The following is a 17,493-nucleotide window of genomic DNA, read 5'->3' on the forward strand; positions in this document are numbered from 1 at the left end:
TTATAGTAGAAATAGGGGAAGACCATGCAGAGAGATAAAACTGCTAAACAACAAACAAAGGATGGAAACCACCAGTGACGTAACGGCACCAGTCTCTTTTCTGCACTGGGGATTTGCTTGTTAGAATTGCACAGCCACATGCAATTACACGCACATGTACACATAAAGTATAACACATACATTTTTGTATAACGCACACACACACGCGCATACGTGCACACTCACACACACACAGACTCATATTCACACCCACACAGACAGACTTAGTGTAAGCTCCCATGGCTGCATGAGAAAGGGATTGGTTGGCAGAGTCACCCCCTCCCCACACACACACACACACATACACACACATACACACACATACACACACACACACACACACACACACATACACAGTTTTGCTCCACAGTATCACTGGGAAGATGAGGCTGTTTTTGTCCTGGAGTGGTTCTTTCCAGCTGACAGTTTTTTTGTGTCATATACATATGAATAGATTTTCTGTATGTAGCTCTCTCCGAGTAGGTCTACTCTAAGAGCTACAATGAACCACATCGGCATGGTACAATTGGTCCGATTCATTCACACGAATTCAGCATGTTTGTGACCAGTGAAAGGTTTTGCATTGCCATCTCCGCGTGGTAGAGAGAGTGAGTGAGAAATTGAGAGAGAGAGCGAGAGAGCGAGAGAGAGAGAGAGAGAGAGAGAGAGAGAGCGAGACAGAGCTTCAGGGAGATGAAGAGAGAGAGAGAGAGAGAGAGAGAGAGAGAAAGAGAGAGAGGTAGAGGACAGTGTTTGGTGTCACTGCATTGGAAGGGGAGGTGACTGCAGCATTTCTGCGTCTCTGCACTTCCTCCATCAGCCCAGCTGGTGGCTCCTCTGCACAAGGCAGAAGGAGGGATGGAGGAGGAGAGAAAAAAAAGAGGAGGGGGGAGGTGGAGAGAGAGAGAGGTGGGGAGGCGGAGAGGCAGAGGGAGAGAGAGGTGGAGAGGCAGAGGGAGAGGGAGAGAGCACTGAAAGCAGTTGGTAAATTGTGCAAAAACCTGACTCAAAAATGGCTTGGAAAAGAAGGGAATGGCCATGGCATATTCTCCCTCATTTGCTCTCTTCCTCTTTTCTCTCTTTTTAAAAGCCCTTTTCCATGCTCACCCCTCAGTGTACTTTGTCATTAGGGGATCTTTGCCATGAAACCCCTCCCCTACAGTCAAGTCTTTTTTTCCCATTATTTCCAATCCATGATCTGTTCATGTATTGTCTGAATGCCCTCTATCTTTTTTTCCCCAGAATGCCCTTCTCGCCTATTCCTCTCCTTATCCCTTTCCCTCGTTCCTATTCCCCTCACATTTTCTCTTTGATCTTCCCGCTCTCATTTTTTCCATTTACTCTGTCTCTATCAGTCAGTCCTCCTATTCTCTACCCCCACCACCTCTCCCACTCTCTCTTCTCTGCCTTACATTGCTTGCCTTATCCTCCTCTTTCTCTACACCTCCGCTCCTTTTCACGTCATCTCTCCATCCCCTCCCTTATCCATCGTTTTTTCCCCCTCTCCCCCTCTCTCTCACGTCATCTCCTCCTTCCCTGTATAACCCTCCTTTCCCCCGACACTCCACTCTCTGTCCTAACAGCCCTCTTCCCAGTTTCACTTTCTTTCTCTCTCTCCCTCCCTCTTTCTCGCTTTCTGTCTGACAGAACTGGAATGGTTTTCCTGTGTTTTTGCCAACTATAGGAACATATTTAGCTCAGTCAGCACTCAAACCTCTCTCTCTCTCTCTCTCTCTCTCTCTCTCTGCCTCTCCTCTTTTCACTCTAAACCTCCCCTCCCCTACCTCCCTCTTTCTGCTGGTACCTTGCTGGCATTTCTGCCTGTAACAGCTTTCTCCCTCTCCGGCTATGTCTCTCCTCTCACTCACTCGCGCCCTCCCCCTCTTGCTGCAGTGTTTCTGCTAATATATATTAGCGTCACTGCAGTTGTCCTGCACAAGCTAGGCTCTCCCCCTCTCTCTATCCCCCCTCTCTATCTCTTTTTCTCTTTTAGCAGTGGATTCAAATGCTTTTGTTTCAAGGCATTCTGCAAGGATATTTCTGCACCTGTCATTTCCCTGTGTGTAAACATGGATACACAAACACACACTCACACACACACACACACACTGGAATGTGTGCACTGATGCTTTGAAAGACACTAAATCTATTTTAATAATAGGAGAATTTTTTCACCTCTTTCTCTCTCTCTCTCTCTCATTTCCATTCTCCCTCCATCCCTCACTCTCTCTCTCCCTCACTCTATTTCTCCCCCTCTCTCCCTCTCCTTCTCTCTGCCTCCCTTTCCCTTTCACAGCCCCCCTCCAGTCCTTGTAAATCGTCACCACTGTTCACCACAGCTGTAGGCTAACAGAAACCAGCATACTTTCATCTCTCTCTCATACGCACACACACACACACACACACATACACACACACACACACACACACACACACACACACACACACACACACACACACACACACACACACATATATACATAGACCTTAATGGACATCAACCTGGACAACAATTTGTGTTTAACACATAAATAATGAATGTAATTCAATGAAACTGGTGGTGGTATTAAGTTTGTGTTTAATCTGAACCTCTTCATTAAGTGAAGTTTTTTTGCGAATATAAATATAAATAATTGGCATTGTTCCTATTGCCCAAACAAAAATCTACCTTTTTTTAAACCTATCTATTTTTTCTGTTTGCCCTTCTGCCAGTTTTATGTCCTGCCTCCTTTGTCTTTGTTTGGAGCAGTTTCACAGAGCCTCCTCCAAGCCCCTGTCCCATAACAGCAGGTACTGTCCATGGTGCTGAAATATGATCCTATCCACTTAAACACTGACAACTCATCTCTCTCTCTCTCTCTCTCTCTCTCTGTCTCTCTCTCAGCTCTTTCACTTCCACTTCCAATCTTTTCAAGCCATTCCTCAACTTTTCCTTCTGTTTCCCTAGCATCTCTCAGAGGATCGACATGTTATTAATCTCATTCCATTTCACTCCACTTATCTCCCTCTCTCACTCTCACTCTATCTCTGTCAGTTTATTCTCCATCTCGCTGCGGTACCCTTGGCTCCTATTCTCATCCCGGACAGCAGGCAACTCTTTGAGTGTTTGTCAGGGATCCAGTAGACACAGTCACAACAATGCTGTAGCAGTTTCAACCATTTCAGGGCCCTCAGCAACTACCATTACTGACACTACTTAGGCTCTTGTTGTCTTCCGTTTCTGCATGGTATTAGAATGCACTTCTTTTACCCCTGTTCTTAGTACCAAACTGTTTCTTATTGTCCATTGAGGTAGTACAGCGGCTGTTCTTTTGGTTGTTGATCAGCGCAATCACTTGTTTCCATGTAAACTCAATGCACTCCGTCTCCTGTCCCATGCATGGTGGAATCTTACCTGTGTCAGCAGATGTCAGATTGTCCTCAGATTCTTCTTTGCAGAGTACCTCCATGTTGAGTAGGCGTTGATAAAGGAGTTTAGAAACTTTGTGAAGACTTACAGAAGGTAGAGGCAGAAATGACAGAAGAAAACTGAAGGATATACAAAAAAAGAAAGGAAAACCTATGAAATATTTGGCAAAAGGAAAACAAACAAGCAAACTAAATAGAAAGACTAGCAAAGAAGAGAGAAAACAAAAAGGATCAAGAGATGATGCAGAGGTGAATAAAGAATGGTGGACTCATACAGTGTATGAGTTTACTGCAGAGGGATAGAGGACGCAATGTTGGAGGAGCGAGGGAGAGAGAGCGAGAGAGTGGAGAGGGAGAGAGAGAGAGAGTGGAGAGGGAGAGAGCAAGAAAGGTGTGCAAAGGCAACGCAAGAGAGAGCAGGGAGAGTGTGCAAAGAGAGAGTGAAGAGCCGATACCCCTTCAGTGTAATGTGACTCCTTTATGCGGAATAAGAGAGAAGGGGGAGCTTAAGGGGGGGGGGGGGGGGGGTCGCTGAGGAGAGGGGTGAGAGAGCGGGAAGGTAAAGTGACATGTCGTCCTGACTGAAAGCAAGCCGTTAACAGTGTCTGACGAGAGAGGGTAGCGTTTAGAATGTTGACAATGACACTGCGTGTGCAGAGACAGGACATGAGAGAGAAAGAGAGAGAGGGAGAGAGAGAGAGAGAGAATGAGAGACAACAAGAGAAAGAGAGAATGAGAGAGAGGGAGAGAGAGGGAGAGAGAAAGAGTAAGAGGATGAAGCACAGAGAACAATTCAGGCTTTTACTGCAGCAAAACTCATTCACTCTCTCCCTCTCCCTCTCCCTCTCCCTCGCTCTCTTCCTCTGTCGCTCTCTCCCCACCCCCTCTATCCTGCTGCTGCAGCTCAGCTTGTGAAGCTTTACTGCTGTGTGGACATACTGTATTCATGCTCCCTCTCCCTCCCTCTCTCCTTGTTTATCCCACTCTCACTTCGCTTTCTCTCTCTTTCTCACGTGCTCTCCCTCTCGATCTCATCTCCATTCGTCCTCCTCCCTGTCCCTATTTTGCTTCAGTTGTTTTTCCCCTTTTTAGATCTGCTCTGTCCTGTCCCATCACTCTGTAAACGCTGTGATTTACTGTTCCTCTCTCTCTCTCTCTTTCCCTCTCTCGCTCTCTCGCTCTCTCTGTCCCCCTCTCCAGCCCCACCGCTCTCCATAGTGATGAGGCTGCAATGAAACAGGGACTTATTAGCTGGTTCATTTTAAGGGAGGGAAAGATTTAGGGCTGCTCTGGGACAGATGAAAGAGACGCGCGCGCGCGCGCACACACACACACACACACACACACACACACACACACACACACACCCACACACGCTCACACGCACACACACATACATAAATACACACCGAGAGCGGGAGAGAGAGCAACAGAGAAATAGATAGAGAGAGAGAAGCATTAACACTCTGCACCAAGTCGCATACGTCACAGAGAAGACTGACAGGGAAGGTGCTTTTTCTCAGATGCTTGTTTCTCCATCTCCCCCTCTTTCTTTCTCCTGTGTTTTTTCTGCATTCAGTCTGCATCTCCTGTGCAGTTTCCATATCTTCATCTCACTCTCAGTCACGTTTTTCTCTTTCTTTTACATTCACTGACAGAGTTTCTTCTCTATTCTGTGGAAATAACAATGTGTCTCTCATATCCACCAAATGCTCAGTCTGAATGCACTGGAGGTCTTCGTGGCAGGTGAGCAAAAGACAGGCAGACCCCTGGCACCCCCCCCCCCTTCCCATATGTTCTGTGTCTATTTTCAGTGTGGCACTAACAATACCACATGCCCTTGCGTCTGCCAGGACTGTTACCTTCAGTAGGCGTCCCAGTGCCTAGTACAGTCCATTTCCAAGCTATACTCTTTCAGGTCTCATTTGATCATTAGCAGCCCTTTAGATTCCATAGATTTTTCTCATATTGATCCATTGGCTGCACATCCTGTCGCCAGTATTCATTGAACATAGCATTACAGACTCTTCTTGTTATAAGCACTGGTATCTTAATGTGTTCTTTAGTGATATTATTCGGAATGAGACTGTGTTGTCATTGGTATGATCACATTCCCATGTGTGATCTTACACACATGTATTTCTGTCACACACAGACACACACACCTGCAGTGTATATCCTCAAATGTGATCAATGTGCACTAAAGATTTCGTGACTGAATTGTCAACGTTATTGAAGTAGTGCTATGCAATACAATATTCTCACAACTCTTAAATGATAAATCTATGAGTAAAACATCGTTCTTTCCCCTCTTTATAACTATCTACCTCTTCTCTCTTTCTCTCTCCGCAGACTCCTCCTCCCTCCTCCCCCCTCCGTTTTTTCCCTCCTCTCCCTCCCCCCGTTCCTCTATGCTCAGTTCGGTGTGTGTCTCCTCTTTCAAAGGGCGCAAGGGTGGGAACAAGTCGGCCAACAAAGCATGTTACAGCGCAGACATGCCTTGTCCGTCGGAAAGCGAGAAAATTGTGATAAACTGCGGGGGGGTTCGACACGAGACTTACCGCAGCACCCTGAAGACGCTGCCCGGTACCCGCCTGTCGTGGTTGACAGAACCGGACGCATTTAACAACTTCGATTACGACCCCAAAATAGACGAGTTCTTCTTCGATCGCCACCCTTCAGTCTTCTCCTTCATCCTTAACTACTACCGGACGGGAAAGTTGCACTGTCCCAACGATGTGTGCGGTCCGCTGTTCGAGGAGGAGCTCGCTTTCTGGGGCATTGATGAGACGGACGTGGAGGCGTGCTGCTGGATGAACTACCGACAACATCGGGATGCAGAGGAGGCGTTGGACAGCTTCGAGAACCCCGAGCCAGAGGAGGAGGATGACCCAGCGCTCATTGGAGGCGCGGACGGGGATCTGAAGAGACTTTGCCTCCAAGAGGACGGGGTGAGGCCGAGCTGGTGGCGCGTGTGGCGGCCCAGATTCTGGAACCTGTTTGAGGACCCCTACTCATCCAAATATGCCCGGGTGAGTACCCCTCAATTCGAGAGACGTTCACACCTCTTTAGTCTGTACCTAAATCCCCGAAGGTTATTAATCACCAGACACCTCTCAAAGTTTTGTAAAGTTTGTCGACATGATCATGAAGTTGATTGATGATCCACGCGTAATTGTTTAAATATGAAAAGGGGACTGTAATTTCTCACTGATCAGATGGATATCAATTAGCCGAAGTGGTCTAATGAAAATGTAAGCAACTTTATGTGAGAACCACGCAGGTAATTCTTAAACTAACAAAAACAGGCGCTTTTGTTTACAATTAAGATCAGACAGTGCGCATTATAAATAAAAAGCTCTCTCTCTTAGGTATGTCTGTGTTATTGCTCTATATGTGGTTAATTATTCGGATAGATTCTGTTTGGTCCATAACACCAAACAGTGTTAGTTATTCAGTTTTCTCCGTCTATAAAGTCTTCGTCTGGTGTCTGTATAGATATGATGCACTACAACCCTCTTCACTACACAAGCACATTCCTTTAATGCTTCGGTGCGTGCGCCCTCATACCCAGCTGGGTCTGTGCATCTCCAGAAGATGTCATTTGGCTCTATCCTTCGCGTTTTCGTTTGTTTGCTTGCTGTCTACTTAGTTTGCAGAATATTATCTGTTGATGCAATCTGATCCGATGAGTGTTGACGCTTTTTAAAACGCAAACAGCCGCCATAGAGGAGGTGCCATATGGAGGTTATATAATGAGACCTTTGAAAAAAGCGTTGTTATGCCTACCATGTACCTTGATGAGAGAGAATGTGTTTCGTGGATGCTAATGGATGTGTGTGTGTGTGTGTGTGTGTGTGCGTGTGCATGTGTGTAAACCAGTTTTCACCTTGCACATGAGGGCTATCGCCACAGGTAAACATCAAGTCACAGATACATAAATACACATATATACTGTAAGTCAGGTGACTGCATTTGTATGTGGAATTGTCAATCTTAGATATTACTACCACAATTTACTACAATTGTATTGACTGTTTGGTTCCTTCATTTGTTTTTATGGTGCTGGTGTCCAGAGTGTGAACCCTAGGCCAGTAAGCTCAATAGGCGATCAATACAGCTCTGAGCCGGCTCTATAAATGGGTGGGAGGCACCAATCTGACTTGTTCCTGACACATTGGAATAGGAGAGGTCCAATGTTTCCCCCCTTCCGTTACTCTGTGGAGCGTACCTCCACACTGCTGTCCAGACGTATGAGACGGCCATGGTCCCATGCCCAAGCAGTGCAGTGGTTGGCAGTGCGGATGCCTGGAGGACCTGTCACTCCAATGCATCATACTACAGCTGTTCTTCAGTTAACAATACAGCTCAGGGCTATGGCTGTGTGTTTGTTTGTGTGTGTGTTTGTGTGTGTGTGTGTGTGTGTGTTTGTGTGTGTGTGTGTGTGTGCCAGTAAACACTTGTAGGAGGAGAGGTGCGCTCATATGTCCTTAGATAATGCAAGGCTTATAAGGAGTGTAAAGGATCGTTATTGAGTACCACTCAGTCCTTGCCAGTGCTTTTGTCGTCGTTTGTGGCAATAACATGTCAATAACAGGTCAATAACCTGTCCGGGACTGGGGCGACATGTGTCTCAACTGAGGGATGATGGATTGATATACTGGCCATCGTTCTGTGGTTTTCGAAGTCTGGATAGCAGTGTGTGTGTGTGTGTGTACTTTCTTTGTCATTGAGACCTGCTTGCTATTCCTTGTGATTGTCCTTAATGTACGTGTGTGTGTGTGTGAGAGTGAAGTGTATGTGTGTGTGTGTGTGGAGCATGTGTGTGTGCATGTACAGGTTGTCATGTACTGTACTTGCTCCATGCAGGGGCCGCTTTCCCCTGTTTTCCCCTGAAACCCGGAGTCAAGGATCTGAGAGCAGGAGATACGGCACAACTCAGATTGCTGTGGGGGTGGAAGAGGGGGACCAGGGGGAGGGGAGGAAAGAGAGAGAGAGAGGGGGAGAAAAACAGAGAGAGAGCAGTGGAGGGGAGGGAGGAGATTATTGCCTCGATTTAAAGGAACACGGTTATGATTTAGCACACGGTCTGGACTGTAAAGCATTTATGATGTGTGTTATAATCAAAGACCATTTCTCATGCTCCGATCTGACCGCAGATCATCACACACACACACACACTCTCCCACAAAAAACATGCGCCCGTGTGCACACACATACCATCACATGTGCGCACACACACACATACACAACAAATAAGCAAATGCTCACACACGCGCCGTCACACGCTCCCACAAGATGTGCGCTCACGCCACCACGCAACACAGGAGAGTATCGGTTGCCGTTCTGCTGCAGTGAAGAGAGAGAGAAAGCGAGGTGGAGAGATGGAGAGACTGAGAGAGAGACAGAGAGAGAGAGAGAGAGAGAGAGAGCAGAGCACCACAGAGTGAGATTGAGATAGAGGGAGAAGGGGAAGATGAAACGTGTGTGAGAATGAGATATAGAGAACGAAGGACAAAGCATGAATGAGCAAACATAAAAAGACAAAGGTGAAAAAGAGTGAGAATAGATAGAGGGAGAGAGAGAGAGAGAGAGCTACAGACAGAGGGTATATAGACAGACATATGGAGAGGAGAGAGGAGAGGAGAGGAGAGGGAAGGAGAGGAGAGGAGAGGAGAGGAGAGAGAGGAGAGGAGAGGAGAGGTGGGGGCAGGGGTCTTGCCGTTACGTCTTCGATCATGACTAAAGGCACCAGAAATCCAATCTGCTTGCCTCCATGTCGGCTGGATATTGACTGATCATTTATCGATTATCTGCGCAGTGCTTGTCTTTCAGCTCACTCTGGGGTCACACTGCCTTGTCACTTTTCCAGCTTCCTTTCATGCCAACACACGGACACGGACACACACACACACACACACACACACACACACACACACACACACACACACACACACACACACACACACACACACACACACAGATACACATGGACACACACAGACACACACGCATGCAAGCATACAAATGTATGTACAACTCAGAGTGCTGCCATTGACTCAGAGTGAATGAGAATAAAGCACAAGAGATGTTTTTTTTATCAAACGGAGAATGGTAGTCTAAGAATTATGTGATAATGTTGATAACATGTAACTTCAGCATGGCGGCTCTGTAAGACGTATTGACATTCAGAGGATGTGCAAACAAAATGTATTTGTTTGTTGTCTTTTAAAAAATCTGATTCTTTTTTTTTTTTTTTTTTTTTTTAATACTTTGGCAGGGACAGCACTTAATTGTATTTCAGATCAAACGGGCAATTTTGGGATTGAATTGGATGGAATAAATAAAGCGGCCTCTTTCCGGAGAGGGGATTTAGGTTGTTTAGATAGCGTCTGACCGGCGGAGAGTTACTCAGAATACAGGCCTTCTGTTTCCCCCCGCTAATCAACCTCCTCCCCACATTTTCTGCCCATAAATGAGCTCAGCTTTGGCTCTCCAGATGTAAGAAAATATGCCCAGATAGGGTTACCACCACAACTACTGCTCTTCTGTTCTTGACTCATCATACTGTACACCTAAAGTGTTTGCTCCTAATATATTTAAAGCAGAACTGCTACAATAATGTTTTACAGGCCTATGCCCATTACCTTATTTGCATGCCTATTTAGAGCCAGTGAATCACTGTGTAAATATGCAGATTACCAACACATCAGTCTCATGAACACAATCATGGACTCATTAGTCACAGTTGGTTTAATTTTTTGGGGGGCAATGAAGGACTTTATAGTATATACCCTAAGACTCTATAGTATAAACCCTAAGAAAAATCTGTGATTGATGTGAGCACCCCTATGGTCTATAGTAGGGAATAATAGAGGGGGAAATCAACAACAAACACAGTGAGTGAACCAGCCAATAAGGACATTGATCCGCCGGTCCGTCATCCAGCCGAGCAAAGAAGTGCCGTGGACTGAAGGGGGAGTGGTGTGTTTGTTGGGCTATTGAGTTTCAAAACCATTTACTGCCGCCGCCAGAATCACTGATCCTCCCCACTTCTGTAGTATTTGGTCATCCAGCATGGCCGACCTGGATGGCCGATCTGATGTGCTCATATCCAAAAAGTCATGACATGACTTTGTGTGGCCTGCACCAGAAAGATTCATGTTTAATTCAGAGATAAGAGAGCCAATCTAAAAATATATCCATAAATATGGACCTCGGCGCATGTACTCTGTGCGTACGGTCAAAATTCAGGGTTTTTTCTCCATGTGGCAACTGGTGCACTAAAGCTGTCCTAGCAACTGCATTTCCCATTTTAGTTCATGGTCGTGATAAGCGAGTTGCCTGAGATGTCTTGCTTCATTGGTGTCATCTGCGTGTGTGTATGTATGTACTGTATGTGTGCCTGTGTGTGTGTGAGTGTGTGCGTGTGTGTGTTTGTGTGTGGAGTAGTCAAGCGGACATGCTTGTGTGCATGTGAAGAGATGTGTGGATGCAAGTGGACATGCACGTGTGTAGGAATATGTTGTATGAATGTGTGTGTGCATGTCTTTCTCTGTGTGTGTGTGTGTGTGTGTGTGTGTGTATTAGATGGTTAGATACCATAAGTGTAGGGGCTGGGGCATGTTTTATGTTCTCTGCTGGTGATGAAGGACATGTCATGAGCCATAGTGTAATGTAATGGTCATGATGACTGATGGTGTGTGAAGGAGAAGAGCTACGTGTGTGTCGGTAATATCATTAGGTCCTGGAAGGGTCTCTTAGAACTAATAACTATTGATGGAGTTAAAGGCTATGTGACCCTTAGTCTGCTGTCATGTAAAAAGCAGACTCTCATGTCACTCTGCATCGGAATGTCGGCTCCATCCCTGAAAATTCCAGGTCATGATTGGAATATTTCATTGACTCCGGGAAGGTTGTCTGTATACTTGTCAGTGCTCAATCTTCATGAGTGTGCAGATAAATCTGAATAGATCATACGGGGCATGCCTCCACGTGAGCCTTTCCACATGTAAACGTCTGTGTCTGTGTGTGTCTGTGAAGGTCACATCGCGGGGCCCTCAGTTTGCCGTCGGGGATTTCTCCGGTCCGCTCAGTGCTGAGTCGCGCACCTTTGTCAGAAGTGATGCTTTTCCACTGGGTTCAAGGCTCCTGTCTGCTGCGCTCGACACTAACGTGACCCGGCATGGTTGGGACGGGACGGGCACCCATGGGCCCCTGAAGCAGCAGCAGCACTGTGGACGGAGGGGGGTGGGGGGGCCTATATATAGCAGTGGATGTCGAAGGCGAGCACAGGGGCACGGGCAGGTTTTGGGTGACATTGGGTGTTTTCGGTGGGGACACTGCAACTCTACTGCTCGCCTCGCCTCCACAAGCCGCTGATGCTGGATACGGGTTCCGCTCCGCTCACCCGGTGGAAATTGACAGGCGGCCATGGGGAGCACGCACACGCACACACACACACACACACACATACACACACACACATACATAGAGAGACACAGACACATACACACACCGGGTCCACCAGGTTGAGGGGTGATGCATGCCACTGCATTTTAGTAATGCTGAGCTGTGAACGCACCATTCCTGTCCTGTTTACACTGTCCTACATGGTCAAATGGATGGGTCTCCAATTCTCTACTTGACATAGCAAACAAACAAAGAAATTCCTATAACACTATTTGTAAGTGAAACTCCATGAGCGTCATGAGATAAAAACCAAAATCTAAATCCCACAAATGCTCCACATTTTAGTAAACATTTAAAATGAATTTAAATAGCTGTAGTTAGAGGACATTTTATACCAAAGAAACCTCATTACCTTTGTCACTTCTCTGGCATGACAAAAAGATAAGGAGAAGCTGTTTGTTTAGCAGTTCTCAATGGTTAAAGGCGCGTTACCGCTCAAAACCAAGTGATTTAAAAGACATTTTCTAGGACTGGAACCAATTCATTCACTCCATTACGGACATTTCAGCAACTGTTAAAAGAAATGTAACACTCCTCAGTTGCAAATATCGCATCATTATAAACAGTCACATCTTGTGTGAGTCACCTTGGTTTCTGTAACATTTTGGAAATGTCTTAGAAGGGCAGAGGAAAATAAAACCCGTCTGAACAGGTCCCTGCTGTTGCTGCAGGAACTAGTGTGTGCTGTGTGGAGATAGGAGCTCCTCCAACCCCCACCAAATCTGTTACTGATACGCTGTTCCCCTTTCATTACTGGGTCATCTCTAATTTTGCATAGTCTTGTGAGATTATTTGTGCACTAGTTTTGTGCCCTGAGGAAAGCATGGAGGGTCCAGCTTCATTTCTTCTCAGCCGATGAGAGGAAATATGTTTGAAGGTGACTGCGTCGGATGCCGTCACGCAAGCGGGGGTTCGGTTCCGCATCCCTGCCTTTGCCGATTGGCTCGACCGTCCCTCAGAAAAAGCTCTGGCCTTTGTGACAGCAGTGAAGCCTCAGAGAGTCTGAGGGGGGTGGGGTGGGGGGTTGGGGGTGTGATGCCCTCTGGTCACGCTCTCATCACAGCGCCAGTGAAGATGCCCGCTTCCTTCAGCCATTCTGCCCATCAGAGACCAAGAAATTATGTCATGAGCTGCTTTTTCTCGGTTTGCGTGGTGATGTGCGGGTTTTTTTTTTTTTTTGTTTGGTGCGAACCGAACATCTCAGAAGGCATTTGCGGGCTCCTCTTAGAGAAGGTGGTCACGCATCAAATCACGTGTACGGATGGGGGACACATGCAGACAGACAAACACATGGATCCTATCCACCGCTCGCACGTTTAAAGTGCCAAGGCTTAGTCATCGCGGATCAGTGCTCTTTGTTGTGCGGAGTCTGACTCACGCTAAACAGTCCAAACACTTAAGCTCTCGCTCTCACTCTCACTCTCAGCCTCTTTCTTTACTGTTAGTTCTTATCCATCTCTATCTCTCCCTCCTTGCACTCTTTCACTATATACTGCCTTTCAGGCGCCAAGAAATAGCAGTGTCAGTGAAAAATTGTTGAAAGGTCAGAGACTTCACAATACTAAACTACCTCTACTCCACCCCCCTCTGGACCCTCATCACAGTGGATTGCCAAGTGGCTTTTAATTCATGTGTCTGGGGGAACACTTAAATGCCATGTAAAAACACACATAAACACACACATGCACAGACACACACATGCGTTCATACACCCACACACATTGTATACAAATGTATGGAGGGAAAGTAATGCATGTCAACATGCATGGAAATGAATGACAGTGTGTGTGTGTGTGTGTGTGTGTCTGTGTGTGTGTGAGGTTGGCGCCTGGCTTTGGGAAACACACTGTCTTGTGTTTCATTTTTCCCTGACAAGGTTTTGTACCCAGGCACAGTGTCGGCATGCCAGGATGTGGTGTTGGTTGCTCTGGAAACCGAAGCTGCACTGTGCTCCTTGGCCTGATGGGTAACATCACCCACAGGACTGTGGCCAACTTCCTGAGCGCCTCACGTCATGTAGATCTTTCTCAAGCACATACTTTATACATATAAAGTATACAGACCCATTCACTTTATTTCACATTTTGTTATGTAGTAGGCTAATGCTAAAATCATTTAAATAATTTTTTTCCCTCATCAATCTACACTCAATACCCCAGCGAAAAACAGGATTTAAGAAATATTTATAAATGTATTAAAAAGGAAAAACTGAAATATCACATTGACATATGGATTCAGACCCTTTGCTATGACACTTGAAATTGAGCTCAGGTGCCTCTCATCTTGATCATCTTTGAGATATTCCTACACCTTGATTGGAGTCCACCTGTGGTAAATTCAATTGATTGGACATGATTTGGAAAGACACACACCGTCTTAAAGGTCTCACAGCTGACAATGCATATCAGAGCAAAAACAAAACAATGAGGTTGAGGGGAAACTGTCTCAGAGACAGGATTGTGTCAACCAGGCCTCTTCCTAGAGCTGAACTGAGTCAAAACTGAGCAATCGGGGGAGAAGGGCCTTGGTAAGAAAGGTGACCAAGAAACCAAAGGTTTGAAGGTTGAACCCAATCGGACATCTCTGGAGAGACCTGAAAATAGCTGTCCCCAGACAGTCCCCTTCCAACTTGACAGAGCTCGAGCAGATATTCAGAGTGGCAGAAAATCCCCAAATCCAGATTTGCCAAATTTTCGAAAAGACTTGAATCCTGTATTCACTTGTTGAGTATTCATCTTTCACTTTTCTCCTCTCGTGTCCCGTCCTCTTCAGCCTTCCTCTTTATTCTTTCAGATCCGTGCCTCTGTGGCTTCCTATGTTCTTATTCTGCATTCTCCATGTCTTCTCTTTCCTTCTTTCTCTTCTCTTTTTAAGGCTATCCTCCTTTTGTCCATGTGCTCTTCGTTCTCTCTTCTTTCCACTGCTCGTCACCTTTTCACATATGCTGGATGTCTCCTATTCTGTTCCCCACTACTTCTCTGTTCTTCTCCTTTATCAGCCTTCCCTTCTCCTTTCTTTCTCTCCTCCTCCTGTTTCTCTCTCTGTATGCTGAGTCAGGTCTTCCAATACCAGACTCTGCTACATCACTATGTGGAGCAAGTAGGCGCCCTTGTTCTTTCTTTATTTCTCTCTCTCTCTTACTTACTCTCTTACTCAGTTTCTGTCTCCTTTTCTCTCAGTCACTCACTCACACACACACACACACACACACACACACACACACACACACACACACACACACACACACACACACACACACACACACACACACACACACACCTTGGTGCTCTACTACTCAGACATCTTAATGAACTGAGACAGTCATGTTCCTGACCAGCTAAAATAATCTAAGGGTGTGTGTGTTGCCTTAGACTTGCTCTGTAGTTAGACTGTACACTTTCACAAACACACCTCATCCACAAGGGGACACCAGGTTGCTTCTTGGTAACCTGTTGGGCTGGCCTGATAAGGCGTCGAAAATATTTTTGAGTGTGCTGAGCTGGAAGGCAAAAAACATGTTTTGTGTGTGTGTGTGTGTGTCTCACCATCTGGTCAGTCAGGATGCCCCCCATCTATAGCCACCATAGCACAAAAGCCTGTATTAAGCATTTTTTATCCATTGGTCATTGGTTTGGGACCTCCACCCGCAGGTTGTGTTTGTTGTGTGAATTTGAGTGAGCGTAAAGACATATGCATACACAGTGAGAGCCAGAAACAGAGAGAGAGAGAGAGAGAGAGAGAGAAAGAGCTAGAGGGAGTGTGTGTGGGTGCTCCTCTGAGCCCCATGACTTTTCCTTTTCCTCTTACAAAAGCATTTTTGTCACGAAGCTCTCAGTTAGATTAAGGACAGAAAGATAGACGGACAGAGAGGTCTGGATGGATTAAGCGAGGGAGGAAGAAAGAGGGAGGAAGAGAGAGGCAGGAGAGAGAGGGATACAAAGCCAGAGAGGGAGAGAGAGACAGGGTGGGAGGGACATGAAAGACTAGAGAGACAGAATGAAAGGACATAAACTGAGGTGAGGGAATGAGAGAATGAGAGAGAGAGAACGAGAGAGAGAGAGAATGAGAGAGAGAAAGTGAGAGGCACATGGTCAACAGAACTAATAGAACAGGAGAGCCACTCTGCCAAACAGCCTGTCACCCTTTGAGACAGTGGAGGCAGGAAGATGGCTTGGGGGCTCTGTGTGTGTGTGTGTGTGTGTGTGTGCGTGCGTGCGAATGTGTGTGTGTGTATGTGCGTGCGTGCGAATGTGTGTGTGTGCGTGCGTGTGAATGTGTGTGTGTGTGTTTGTTTGGGAGCCACAGAGAGAAAGACAGGAATAGTGTGTGTGTGTGGTAGGGGGTTGTGTCGCAAGGACAAACGCACATGGTAACGCTGCAGTGGTCTGGAGCGCATACAAAACAGACAGGATGGAGAGGTAGATGTACCTCCCTCTCTCTCTCTCTCTGTCTCCCTCTCTCTCTCTCTCTGTCTCTCTCTCTCTCTCTCTCGCTCTCTCTATCAGACACACACACACACACACACACAGACTCAATCTATCTCTATCTGAGCCACACTCCCCCCCTCATCCCTCTTCTTCTGCACTATCATGCATCCTTTGTCTCCTTTTTCTCTCAGATGCTGTCTTTCAAGCACATGCATGTTCTCTTCCTCGTACTCTGCCTACGATTCCTGTTGCTTGTGTCCTGGGATCCTGGACCTTACTGCGAAATAATCCCCTCTGTAGTGCCTTGCTGTGTGCGTATGGTGTGTGGGTGTGTTCGTAAATAGGAGTGCATTTACTGTCAAAGTGCCAGGTATTCTACAGGTTTAATTTGCATCGCTGCCCATGACACAGTTATAAAGACAACTGGACTTGTCCCTCAAACATCGACTGAAGGAAACTGAATGAAAACATTTTGGCTGCTAACTTCAATGTCTCCAGACAAAACCTAAAACACGAAACAGAACCACATTTTATAGATATTTTATAAGAGCTCGGGAAACTAGGCACGTGGACACAACCCATGCATGTACACACACACACACACACACACACACACACACACACACACACACACACACACACTCTGCATTGTCTACACACACCTAATAGATACCCTCAAGTCTTGGCATCGGCCCATCTCTTCTTTAGTTTCCTCCCCCCCCCCATCCCGCTGGGCTTCATTTTTCTATACATACACACGCACACACACACACACACACACACACACACACACACACACACACACACACACACACACACACACACACACACATGTGCACACACACACACACACACACACATGTGCACACACACACACACACACACACACACACACACACACACACACACACACACACACACACACACACACAATAACACACCTGACCATTCCCCCACTGACCTTCAGGCTCCCGCAGTGTCCTGTGCTGCATCAGGTAACTCTGCAGGTGGTCTCTCTCTCTCTCTCTCTCTCTCTCTCTCTCTCTCTCTCTCTCTCTCTCTCTCTCTGTCTGCCACCATCTTTCTTTCTCCCCCCATCTCCTTCCCTCTGGGGTGCTGACATCTTTTATGTCTCTTCAGGTGTAAC

The 17,493-nt window shown here is 46.4% G+C and overlaps 1 protein-coding gene across 3 annotated transcripts in view; it reads left to right on the forward strand.

Annotated features, from left to right (window-relative positions):
* The first annotated feature begins 5,716 nt into the window (after window positions 1-5,716).
* Window positions 5,717-17,493, forward strand: part of kcnc3b (potassium voltage-gated channel, Shaw-related subfamily, member 3b) — a 45,487-nt gene continuing 33,710 nt past the window's right edge. The window contains exon 1 of one of the 3 annotated variants that reach the window (XM_031560573.2): window positions 5,717-6,479. In XM_031560573.2, coding sequence (XP_031416433.2) covers window positions 5,733-6,479 — 747 coding nt within the window. In that variant the 5' untranslated portion in view covers window positions 5,717-5,732. The remainder of the gene's footprint in view (window positions 6,480-17,493) is intronic. The other 2 variants (XM_031560575.2, XM_031560576.2) reach the window with 2 other exon arrangements.

The sequence above is a fragment of the Clupea harengus genome, chromosome 23 (assembly GCF_900700415.2).
Source record: "Clupea harengus chromosome 23, Ch_v2.0.2, whole genome shotgun sequence".
Taxonomy (NCBI): domain Eukaryota; kingdom Metazoa; phylum Chordata; class Actinopteri; order Clupeiformes; family Clupeidae; genus Clupea; species Clupea harengus.